The sequence below is a fragment of the Astyanax mexicanus genome, chromosome 19, assembly GCF_023375975.1.
Source record: "Astyanax mexicanus isolate ESR-SI-001 chromosome 19, AstMex3_surface, whole genome shotgun sequence".
NCBI classification, from domain to species: domain Eukaryota; kingdom Metazoa; phylum Chordata; class Actinopteri; order Characiformes; family Acestrorhamphidae; genus Astyanax; species Astyanax mexicanus.
The window spans coordinates 37,889,632-37,902,873 of NC_064426.1; the positions used below are offsets into that span (position 1 = coordinate 37,889,632).

The 13,242-nt window shown below is 40.1% G+C and overlaps 1 protein-coding gene across 1 annotated transcript in view; it reads left to right on the forward strand.

Annotated features, from left to right (window-relative positions):
* The window catches only part of bptf (bromodomain PHD finger transcription factor), a 49,439-nt gene that overhangs the window by 3,619 nt on the left and 32,578 nt on the right, over positions 1–13,242 (forward strand). The window contains exons 2-5 of the mRNA XM_022665033.2: positions 944–1,766; positions 3,910–4,133; positions 8,842–9,021; positions 10,905–11,078. Of these exons, the coding sequence (XP_022520754.2) occupies positions 944–1,766; positions 3,910–4,133; positions 8,842–9,021; positions 10,905–11,078 (1,401 nt within the window). The remainder of the gene's footprint in view (positions 1–943; positions 1,767–3,909; positions 4,134–8,841; positions 9,022–10,904; positions 11,079–13,242) is intronic.

Genomic DNA, 13,242 nt, shown 5'->3' on the forward strand with positions numbered 1-13,242 from the left:
CCAGCAAAAAAGAGCAAGAGTTACCCAAAATGCCAGGGCTGCTTCACCTGATGCACAGGGGGGAGTTACTTACCAGAGGATTGCCAATATTGGTCTTACTGTGTAAAAAAAACTGTGGAAAAAATTATGTACTCAAGAGAGATGAGGTAATTTAAAAACATTGGCTCCACATGTTCTAGACAAATGTCTCATACAAAGGAGAAATATTTTAGTATCTATTAAATAGTGTAGCCCTATTTGAGTAATGTTCTATTCCATGTTATAGCAAGAACTACTCAACTAAGTAAAGAAAAACAAATTAAGTAAATGTCAGTCAATCCGAAACATTTCAATAGCTTTGAACGTATGCTCAAGTGCAGTTGCAAACACTGCCACAAACATTGATGATGAAATTGATACTCATCAGGACTTCCCCAGGGAAGAAAGAGCAATAGTTACCTCTGTTGCACAGGATAAGTTTATCAGAGCTACCAGCTTTAGAAACCACAAGTTAACAGCTCCCCAGACAAGAGCGCCTAAATGCTTCACAGAGTATTTTAGTTTAACACTTTTAAGTTACTACATGATTCCTTATGTGTTCCTTCATAGTCTGAGACGTGTCGGTATTCATTTACAATGTAGTTGTGATACAGCTTACAAATATCATTTAACTTTAAAAAGTGTGTAAGGACAAATACTAGGCATGTCAAGTGTTATATTTTATAAAATTAAGTTTTTATATTATTTGATGATTTAATAAGCAAATATTTTAATATTTATTTATTTATACTTTGAGGCAAAAATATTCTACTGGGTCATTTATTCAGCAGTACAGATCTGAGTTGCAGTAGTTTGTGAAACTTACTAGGATTAGCAGATAATTTCAATGTGAAATAAGTCAATATTTTTTTAATTTCTCAGTTCCATGTGCTCTATCTCATGCTTTGTTTTTCTTGTTTTTTAGGACGGAAAAGGCGGAGAGCCCACCGTCCTCGCTCCCCCATCCTGGAGCAGAAGGAGATCCCTGCTCTAAACTTGCCCGCATCTTCTGAAGACCTGCTTATTCCCGCAGAGCAGCTGCTCAATGCCTCGTCCATTTACGAGGTCCTTCGCAACTTCAGCACGGTGCTGCGTCTCTCACCATTCCGTTTTGAGGACTTCTGCGCAGCCTTGGTGGGTCAGGAGCAGTGCACGCTGATGGCAGAGACTCACATCGCCCTGCTGAAGGCCATCCTGCGCGAGGAGGACACGTCCAACACCACCTTCGGCCCGGCCGACCTCAAAGATAGCGTCAACTCTACGCTCTACTTTATCGATGGTATGACCTGGCCGGAGGTGGTGAGGTCTTACTGCGAGAGCGACCCCGAGTTTCGGGACGTTCTGCCGCACCTGGAGGGAGAGGAGTACCCTTTCGGACCGCTGGACAGCAAGGTGAAGGTGCTGCAGTTTCTGGTGGATCAGTTTTTGACCACCAACCTTGCCCGAGAGGAGCTGATGTCTGAGGGCGTGGTGCAGTATGACGATCACTGCCGCGTGTGCCACCGGCTCGGCGACCTGCTGTGTTGCGAGACCTGCTCGGCCGTGTACCACTTGGAGTGTGTGAAGCCTCCTCTGGAGGAGGTGCCTGAGGACGAGTGGCAGTGTGAGATTTGTGTGGCACACAAGGTACCTGGAGTCTCTGACTGCATTATGGAGGTCCAGAAGAGCAGGCCGTACCTCCGTCAGGAGCCGATTGGCTACGATCGGCATCAGAGAAAGTACTGGTTCCTGAACCGGAGGATCGTTGTGTGAGTTTTCATTTTTATATTTATTGTGGTTTGTCAGTGTTTCCCAACCTGGTTCAGAAAATAATAGGATTAAAGTGATTTAATACTACACATGCAGTTGGGCAGCCATGGCTTAGTTGGTATCTAATGAGCACTTGAGCATGCTTTTACAGCTGCCTAGTTTGGTCAGGATCTTCGGATTTTCAGTTTGGTCAGTACTAGGCCCGTCACGGTAAGATTTTCTGTGTGGACGATATATTGTCACAGAAATAATTGCGAAAAACTATTTTATTAAATGAAATGCCTCTAATATAACGTTAAAATAATAGTTTTTAGCGGCTATAAAAGTGAAATAAGAAGTAAGACAGAGGGCAGAGATTTAGAAGTTTGAGTGGAAGTGGAAGAGTTCCTTCACTTAGACTTCTAAACTCTGTTCTCTGGCGTGTCTTGCTTCTCAGTCGGAGTCGCCTCACACTTAGAAAGATATAACGATCAGGGACAAGCTAATGACACAAAAAATGGACGGAATCAGTCAGAGCTTAGTTTGTACTGGTATCTTGTTATGTGTCTGGGGAGCTACTTTTCTGCACTTTTGAGTTCTGCCTTTTGGGTCCTGTCATCATTACTCCTTCGGTTATAGCTGTTGTCAAAAAAAAAAAAAAGCCATTAACAACAAGTATGAATCGTAAAGAATCTAAGAATCCCCGACCCAAATTGTCTTTAAAATTGTGTAATGTCCATGATAAACATATCATTATATAACTAGCTGCTACTGGTCTTAAAATATAAATGTAATTTACAGCAATAATTTTGTATCGTTTTTACAAAAAAAATATTGTTGCAGGCTCAATTTGGTTACTAGTAGAATTTATCCTTCACCAGCTGTTTTGGAGGCACTGCTGTTTACCTTGCATTATTAAAAGAATGGCATAACAAAAATTGCGCTAGAGATCAGTTTTACTGCGGGAGAGCCCATGCACACCCCACAGATGCAAGTCCCTTGTCGATGCACAGTGTGTGTCCTGAGTTTTGTAATTGCAATTTCATGACATTTCATAATATTCTGAAGTGGTGGCAGTAATTTTGCAGCGGTGAGCAGCCTCTGCAGAATGTATGTACTGTATGTAAAAAAAAACATACTTCAAAATGCTGAGAAAACTATTCCAGGTGACTCTCCCTCATGAAGACCCTGAGATTAAAATGCCAAGAGTGTGCAGATCTGTCCTCAAATATAAATGTGCTACCTTTGTCTTCAAAATTTAATTCACCTTGTAAAAAAAAATCATAAGAAAAGAAAAACACATTAAATTAGAGAAGGTGTGTCCAAACCTTTAACAGGTATTGCATGAACTGTTGATAGTGGTACAATACTACTCAAATCATTTCTCTGGGAGCTATTTTACCTTTTTGTGCCTGCAGGTACTTCTCTACTATCAATGTATTTAAAGAATGTGTTGTCAGAACTATTGTAAATAATGTCTCCAGCTTCAGGCAGCTGATTTATATCACTTGAAAATACTTTGAATTAAGTAGCTTCATGGATCAATCAGTTATTTTTCATTATAAAATAAAAACATATATCTAAATTATTCAAGTTTTTACATTGTTATATATTATACAGATTTGTAAACTGTCACTGGATTTCCTCTAGGGATGCGCAATGATATCAGAATTATATGAGGTTAGAAGTCGTTAGTTTGTTAGAGGTGTTAGGAGAGTAGGTGCTCTTTGTAGAGCTCAGTCTTCAGGAGTTTATTAAAGATAGTGAGAGATTCTCCTGATCTGGTAGTATGAGGTAGTTAGTTAGAGGTGTTAGGAGAGTAAGTGCTTTTTGAAGAGCTCGGTCTTCAGGAGTTTATTAAAGATAGTGAGGGACACTCCTGATCTGGTAGTAGAAGGTAGTTAGTTAGAGGTGTTAGGAGAGTAAGTGCTCTTTGAAGAGCTCTGTCTTCAGGAGTTTATTAAAGATAGTGAGGGACACTCCTGATTTGGTGGTAGAAGGTAGTTTGTTCCACTATTAGGGAACTCTGTATGAGAACAGTCTGGGTTGCTTTGTGTGAATGTTTGGTAAAGCTTTGCGATGTTCACTTGAGCGCAGCATCCGGGAGGAAACATAACAGTACAGTGCATCTGTTCTATATAAAACAATGATTTTGTGTTTCAGTGAGGAGGATGGCGAGGACGAGGCGGGGAAGAAGATCTGGTACTACAGCTCTAAGGTGCAGCTGGGGGAGCTGCTGGAGCTGCTGGATAAGGAGTTCTGGGAGATCGACCTGTGTGTGGTCCTGGAGGAGCTGAGGGAGGAGATCCACAGTCACATGGACATCACGGAGGAGCTCACCAACAAGGCCCGTGGCAACAACAAGGCCTACCTCACCGTCGTCAACGGTAAGAGACCTGGGCTTCATCCTGAACACATTAACACTGCTGTTACAAAAACTTGCGTCTCAAGAATAGCATCATTTCAGAAAGGTTTATTTTGATGAAAAGTTATTAGAGGATGTGGCTCCCTGTTTCCCTGTTACCTTTCTACTCCTCTGATTAGATGTTGTTGTAGGTTATGCCAGGTTTACTCTACACCAGGTGTCCAAACTACGGCCCGCGGGCCATTTGCGGCCCTTTTTCTTTTTTGGAGCGGCTCGCGAGGTATTTTAGAAATAGAATGAAAGTTGACCCGCGGTTAAGCAGGTTTTTATAATGTGAGATTCAACGTTTGAACGCTTGGTGTCAGAAACGGGCCAAAGAGTCTAAAAGCGGAGAGAGTGCACATTTCTAGCGCGGAAAAACGGGGCCAAAGAGTCTAAAAGCGGAGAGAGTGCGCATTTCTCGCGCAGAAAAACGGGGTAAAAAAAGTCCAAAAGTTGCCGTAATTAAGGAGTTTAATATTAAGAGACATCATGAAATTAAACATCAATTTGAAAAATCTTAGTTTACACAACACTGTCAAAGATAGATAATGATAGTAAGTCAAGTAAAATGGTGTGTAAATGAAATAATCAGGAAAATGAATTATTTAAAGTGGTATATTTCATTATTTGTTTTATTACGGAGTGTGGCCCGTGACTTCAAATATATTTCTCCTTCTGGCCCCGAACAAAAAAAGTTTGCACACCCCTGCTCTACACCTTTTTAGCCCGGTTGTTCAGTCGCCGACAGTTTTTTGTTAATTGCCGACAAACTCTGCTCTGAGACAAATCGGGAATCTCTTGGCACTCCCTCAGTTATGTAGTGTAAACTATTGAAAAACAAACTTGGCAAATATTTTGCATGCTAGATATCTGACCCAGTTGGTGACTGGGAGTCGGCAGCAGCAGCTACCACATATTAACCCTTATTCTTAAACAGAAATAAAATTAATCTGTGGGAAAACACCCCTTTATTCAAAGGGTACTTGAATTCTGGCAGGATTCGGCACAAAACCTGAAAAGGCAACTCGCCAAAATGTATCATTATTTGTAACTTCAATGTTTCACTGTGATCTTTCTGCTCCTCTTATTGATGCAGCACAGCCTGTAGGAGGTGCTGTTGGAGTTTCCACACATTAGATCCAATCCAGTAATGAATTGGTGCGAGTGTGCTCTGCTTGCTTCATGTGTTTGGATTTGATTTAGTAAAGTAGAGTTTTGTCCCGAGGCTCAGCAGGGCTGTTTCAGAGAGGCGGAGACGAATGATTGGCGGCTGAGGGTGGGAGAGTTTTAATTGGCGTAAAGGAAGAGCGGTTAAGTTGTGCATCCTCTGGAGCAGAGATCAGAAACGCACCTGTGAAGTTCTGAAGTGTGTGTGTGTGTGTGTGCGAGTGTGCCGTTACTGAAGTGACACTGATGGGTTTCCTGAGGGTGAAATGTCAGCAGCTCTACAGTTTCAGGTTGTCATTAGTGTCGCTGTGAGTGATTCAGAATAAGAGAAGAACTCTCCTGAAAGAAGAGAGAGAGAGAGAGAGAGAGCACTTGTTTGAGTTTTTTCTCTTTCTCTCCCTCCTTCACTCCCTCACTCTCTCATTTCTATCTCTCACTCACACACACACGCACGTGCACACACACTCCCTCCTTCACTCACTTACTATTGCTTTCTTTATCTCTCACTCACTCTTTCTCTCTCTATCCCATTTCTCTCATGCCTCTCCCCTCTCTCTTTCTTGCATGCATGCATTCACTCACTGCCTGCTGCACTTCTCATTTCTCTCTCTTCTCTTTTGTCTCTTCTGGTCCCTCTTCCTTTTCTCTCTTTTCTGCTCCCTCCTTCTCTCTCTCTCTCTCGCTCTCTCTCCTGTTTTTCATTTCTGCTCCCTCTATCGTTCTCTTTTCTGCTTTCTCTCTCTGTCTCTCTCTCTCGTTTTGTCCTCTCCCTCTCCCTGTTTTGTTTCTTCTGCCCACTCTTTCTTGTTCTCTCTTTCCTGCTCCCTCCTTCTCTCTCTCTCTCTCTCTCTCTCTCTCTCTCTCTCTCTCGCATTTACTCACTCCGTGCTGCACTAACTCACTCATTTGCTCTCTCTCTTTCTCTCTCTCACATGCATTCACTCACTTCTGTCTCTCATCCTCACTCACACTCGCTCAGTCTTTCCAGCTCACTCTCCTGCACTCTCTAACCCTACCTTGTGTTCTCTCTCTCTCTCTCTCTCTCTCTTTTTCTCTCTCTAATCTGCACTTTCTCAGATGCTTTATTTAGATATCCATCTATGCGTCTTTCTCTCTCTCTCTCTCTCTCTCTATCTCTCTCTCTCTGTGTTTACTCTGTTTTTCTCTCTTACAACAGAGACACAGCTCACCGTATTAGGTATCTGAGCATAGTTAACATAGTTTCCAGGTTTCCAGATTTCTCACATTAATTAACTAAAATAAAGCATCCAGCATCTCTTATGACATGTTTTTATTATTAGGGATTATTGGCTATTAGGGAGATACCAGATATTTGGCAAACCAGAATTATTTGGTTGAAATTGGAATTAAACCAGAATTATTGGGTTGAAAATTATGACTGTATTGCAGCGTTCATTATACAGTCTGGTGATCGAGAGCTCCTCCACTCCTGCACTGTTTCTGCGGTTTCTGGGCTCTGTAGCTGTCCTGCGCTGTTGTAGCGCAGGCTGTTTGAGCTGTTAGAAGCTGCTCAGGTCTGTTAAACTGTATAAAGCATTCAGGAGTGGAACACTGGGTTCTGGGATTGTTCTGTTGTGAGTGACAGGATGCTTTGTTCCTGTGTTTCGACTGTAGAAAGACTTACAAAATCTCTCCCTAAAAACTCTAAAAAGAGTTTTAACTTCTGAGCATTACCCATTCTTTCATAGTCTTATTTATCATTGTCCTAGGAGTTCACGAAGATATCAATACGGTGGAGTTTCACAATTTTGCGAAATACTGTATCGATTATGAAAAAAAAACATTGTTTTTAATTAGTTTTTAACAATCATGGCTGCATAATACGGGGAAAAATTATGAGGCAGTGTTTATATATAGTGATTCAAAATTCAATGATCCAATGTGCTAAGATAAAAAAAAATTGTTAAAATGTATATTTATTTATTTATTTATTGTTCAACATTAAACATTTTTGTTTAACATCCCAGCAGACATACAAATAAAGCACAATATGACTTAAAATAAATGAGTAGAAAAGAAAAATATTGATTTGGTCAGGACATCAAAAGCATTGATTAATACAAGTTGAGATTTTTCAGCATGTCCCTGGTTTTTAATCTATCACAGTTTTTCTTTTTCTTATCTTTTTTTAATTACAATGTCAGTGTTGCTTATGGTTTGTCAGTATATTTAATCATAACCTCTGTATCGTGATGTGTAATGTATCATATCGTATCAGTGTTTTGCCAGAACAGCTCTAGTTGTTCCCATCAGTAACATCATTTGATGTGAAAATATGATCTATGTTTCAATTACTCATGTTTTTAATCTGTAATAGTGAGCATTGGAATTTACTGTAATTCTCATAGTGTGAACTGTTGGTAAATCCAGTACCTGTGAAGTGTACGCTCCTGCAGGTACGTTACCCCAGAGCCGTTTATAGCCCCAAAGAAGCCTGAGCTGAACCCGTACTGCGTGGGAGTAAGACTCATGTTGTAGATATCTGCTAAGAGATTTTAAAAGATAAAAATGTGTTTGATTTCATGTGTTTTTCCACTCTTACAAACATTACTGTGTGTTCTTATCACTGTCACTTAAAGCCCTTATATCTCCACTGCATTTTTAAATGTCTGTGTTGACAAGAACCTGGTGATTTAATACTTATTGCAATGCAAGGGTTACAATTTGATATATTGTGACACCATAAAATTAAAAAATGCCTGCAGTTGCTGCTTTTTATGTACCAGCAGCTTGTAAGATGTACACAGGTGTACAAGTCTCGGTGCACCAAAGTGTAAAATGTGGAAGTTCCACAGACAAAAGACTAATTGTAAGATCTAATTGTAATGTGTCATATTGCAGGGTTTTCTCTAGCATTAGGATTGTTTTCAGCAGCGGTGACAGTTGCACCCTGACCCTCCTCTACCGGCTGCTTTTTTTTTATTCGCATATATTAAACAAAGCACCCAGGATTACTTAAATAGTCATTTTTCACTTGAATTCGTCAAGAACTGTCTGTTTTCCAACTGAAAAAAAAAAAAAACGAGCTGTACAGGGCTAGGATAGTAATATTAGCTGATGGCTTGATTAGCACTGCTGTGGTAACTGTATGATTAGAATAGCACTACTGAGGTAGAATTTATGATTGATTTATGGCACTACAGCGCTAAATGGATGACGAACAATTTTGCTGGTCTGTTTGCTTGAGTATTAAAAATGTTAAGTGTTCAATAAATGTTTTTCTATTTTAATTCATTGTAATTGCTTTTATCTATTGTAATGTAACTTGCATTGTAAAAGGAAGGCAAAATGTACGACCAAATGCTTCATTGTATTTGTTTCATAATAGTTAAAAAAAAGTGTTTTTTTTTTTTTTTTTTGTGCATTCCTACTGCTAACATTAGATAAATAAACAATGGTGCAAATTTTAAGTGTAATTTATGGACCAGTGGTCTGCGTTTTCTGTTCCTGTCATTTAGTTTGTCAAGACACACTAACCTTCTTTGTGTGTTTGTTCCTAGATGAGATCTTGGAGAAGGTGAAGGCCCGGCAGGAAGCTGAAGAGGTGAAGCGGCGAGCAGCTGAGAAGTCTAAGCAGGGAGGCGAGGCAGATAACACCGTCTCATCTGCAGCCGACTGCTCTTCTCCACAGCTGGACTCGGGAGACGGGACGATGGGGAGTGAGAAGACTGAGGCTGATGGTAAGAATTGTCTGTCTATTTGTGTGTGTTCATCTGGTTATAATAGGTATATCTAGGGTTGTCGGGATTAGATCCAACGACTTTTAGAGTACCGTCTGCATGGTGCTGTTTCTGGACATTATTGTTCTCAGAAAGTAATTTAAAGAGTTCAGTTTAGAGTCTGCAGAGTGGAAATAAATTTACAGTGGAGCCTCACAGCAGTTTTATGTACTTTTAGATATTATGTTCTATCACCCAGATGTTCTGTGTGAGAGAACTTTGTTTTAAACCAGCACTGAACAGCATGTGCACGAAGAGGAGACTGATTCTGAGAGAGCAAGAATTCAGCGCAACACCTGGCAAAGCACCTCGGCAAACTCAGAAAAACATTTTATAAACCAGTTAATAATAAGAATATTAATAATTATTACCTATAATTAAAGAATTGGTGATACTTTTAAGTACCAATAAATGTTTAAATATTTATTACCAATAAATAATGAAAACCAATTATTATAGAAAGACTCACGTAGCTAATGACTACTTCTTTATTCTACTTAGTGACTAAACTTCAGTGTGAAACCAAAACAACTGTATTTATCGCACTATAAGGCGCGCCAAAATATAAGGCGCACTATCGATAAACAGCTTATTTGGGTGAGTACTGTTTCTGTTTATTTATAGTAAGCTTAGATTCCAGTGTTTCCGGTAAGCCAGGGTGATATTAGACAGTGGTTCATCCCATGTAGCTTTTTTTAACACAGTAACGTGCAGGCTACAGTCTGATATACTCACCTCTGAACAGCGAAAGAGCTAGCGTGGTTACAGCTAATGCTGCTCCAGTAGTGCTAGCAGGGGTTAGCCGCTGAACTTTAGTGGCGTGGCTTTACTGCTCCTTAATACCTGATTGGTGGAACACATACATAAGGTGCACTGGATTAAAAGGTGATTTTTTTTTTTTTTTTTTTTTTTTTTTTTTTTGACAATTTTTAGAAAAATTAAAGGATTTTCAGTGCACCTTATAGTACGAAAAATACGGTAACCGAGGCAAACCTTAGTGCGGATTCTGGTTCAGACTTTCAGGTGTGAAAACTCCCTATATTTTCTGGTTACAAAGGAAAATTCCTTTTGTATGGTTACCTACGGTGGCCGAGAAAGCCCAACGCAGTGCAAATGGGAAAGCGCTGCAAAAGCACAAAACACATCCATCAAAATTACAACACAGGCGCAGCAACTAGAAAAACGCGCTGCAAATAGAAAAACGCGCTGCAAATAGAACCACAACACAACGGAAGTGAGTCACAACACAACGGAATTTTCCCGGGGGACCTTGTACCAGCTAAGCTGCGTCTTCAGTAACGTCTCGGACTTCACTATGTGTACAAAGGACAATAAGTGGCAAACAAGGCGTTTTGTGAAGCAGAACTTTTAATAAACATAACTTACTTTTCAGAAGCTTGTTTGCCACTTATTGTCCTTTGTACACAGCTGGTACAGCATCTTTTAAGGTCCCCCGGGAAAATTCCGTTGTGTTGTGACTCACTTCCGTTGTGTTGTGGTTCTATTTGCAGCGCGTTTTTCTATTTGCAGCGCGTTTTTCTTTTTGCAGCGCGTTTTTCTATTTGCTGCGCCTGTGTTGTAATTTTGATGGATGTGTTTTGTGCTTTTGCAGCGCTTTTCAATTTGCACTGCGCTGGGCTTTCTCGGCCACCGTAGTTACCTACCTTTTATGTAGAAATGTTGATTTAATTACTGACAAGCTCTGTTGGTCTGTGGTGAGATTTTAAAGTGCATGTAAACTCACTTATTAAGAGACTACAAAGTGACCTGGAATAGATGGGTGAATAGGTAGATAGGTGGCTGGATGGATGGATAGATATGTTTGTGCTTTGCCTGTTCCATAGCTGCCACTATCCCTGCTGCTGAGGACAGTAGCACCAGCGTTTCTGGACGCCCTCAAGATGACCCACCTAAACCCGACCTCCAGAGCCCTCCAGGGGGCGCTGCCACCGCTGCCCCCTCTGCTGCAGCTGCAGGGGAACCTGGAGAGGGGGCTGAGGCGGAGAGGGAGTGGGCAGGTACAGAGGAATGATCTCTGATATCACAGTCATTCATCTTTTCATGCCTCATCACTCTGTGATTGTGCTTTTACTGTTGCTTGGCTCGTCCAGTGCTTGTCTGGTTTGTTGCATTAACTTCTAGGCTGCTGATTTATTTTTTATTTCTTTCTGTTTTCTTTAATTTAAGCTCACTGCATTATATTCAGCTTACTTTGTTTCATTTTGCACCTTGTCCTGCTTGTTATATGTACAATCCACACTTCATTTGTGTTCATCAATGCTGCTGAATTTAAAAAAGGCATTCTGGGACATATTTCTGGTTGTCTGTGGTAACTATGGTTTCTGGTAACTATAGTTTCTCAATGGATCAGTTATTTTATGGCTAATATTGGCACATTTTTTTAATGTTCTACCAGAATTTGAATCGTGTAACACCCCACTAACTATAACACACATCCTCATCTACTGTCCAGCCCATAACCATATAAGAAAATTTTACTATCAAGAACAGAACATAAAGGACCTTTTTGGGAAAAACCCACCAGGGAAGATTTTAAAGTTTTTATCAGATCTTAATCTTAAACATCAAATTTGACACACATGTAGTGGCTTATGTAATATTTGAATCAACTGTACTATATCTACGCATTTAAAACCAAGTGTATGCCACAAATAGCCAAATTTGTGCTGGAGTGGCAATAAAACCCCAACAACCAACCAACATCTACCAGAAATTGGTTATTAAACCGTATTGTGCTATATTATAAGAATGCACAGTTACACCAAGGAATGAAGGGATTGATTTACATATGATGGTTTCATGGAGTTGCCAGTATGATCCAATTAGTTGTTATCCTGACAGCATTTGTTAATGTAGTTGGACATGGTCCAGTGAAGCTTAACTTTTTCTACTTAGATATAACTTAGACAAATGTATAGATATTTACTATTAAAATTAATATATTATATTGGTAGATTAAACTTTTTTTTAAAGATTTTCATCATATCATATCGTCGCTGTCCAATAAAAAAAAAGCATCTCAATTTGTCTACATTTTTAGTTTACAACATAATTTGAACAGACATACTGCCGCTTACACTGTTCCAAAATTTCATGATGAACGAACCAATAAAAATACTTCAAAATGACCTAAAAAAACTCACTTTATATTGACTTCCATTGACAGTTTAGAAGGTTTTTTCTCTCTCCTGTAAAGTTGCTGTTTTTGGAGATGCTTGTTTTCCATTGGACAGCGATGATATTTAGGTGCACCTCAAAAAATTTGAATGTCATTGAAAAGTTACTTTATTTCAGTAATTCAGTTAGACTTGATAAAACACAGTGGATCAACACCAGCAGATGACATGTCTCTCCAAACCATCACTGATTGGTGGAAACTTCGCACTAGACCTCAAGGTTGGACTGTGTGTCTCTCCACTCTTCCTCCAGACTCTGCTCCCTTGATTTACAAATGAAATGTAAAATTTACTGATGATCAATGAATGCAGTGAAAGTCTAAAGTCAGTGCAGTGTTTTTTTTTTCCGCAAAATCTTACAGCACTTCATGCTTCCCTCTGCTCACAACTTTTATGGAGATGTCGATTTAATATCTATAATGTCGATTATATCTATATTTCTGTATCGTGTGTTTCTAAATTGTCCCAAAATAATTGAACAAAAAAAATACAGTAAAATGAGTGATTTTATGAGACTTTTTCTCGTTTTATCTCTTTATAAATCTGCAGTATGGGCCTGCTTTCTTCTCCTCCATCTCTTTATTCTCAATTCACTCTCTGCAGTGAACTCTGGCTGCTGGCTTTGCCTGATACAGCACGTATTCTGGCACTGAGCGCTTTCAGGTCGTGGCTAGCATCTCTGCTGCACTGAGTCCTCTGCTTCCAGCCAGCCTGACAGCAGGGTTCCACTCGTCCTGTAGAGAAACAAAGCCTTTCTGGCACAGGAGCGCAGTCGGCTCCTCCCAGCTACCTCTGCTCCACAATACCACCATAGAGAAGCGTGCTGGAGCCGTGCCATCCTCAGCCTGAGCTTTAGCCGAGGCCTGCTGGCATGCCGCCTTCTGCTGCGAGTGCTGATGTAGCTGGGATTGCGCTGCTGCAGATCATAATTTCTTTTTTCTGTGGTTTTATCTGGCATTTTTATTATTTTATTACATTCTTCTAT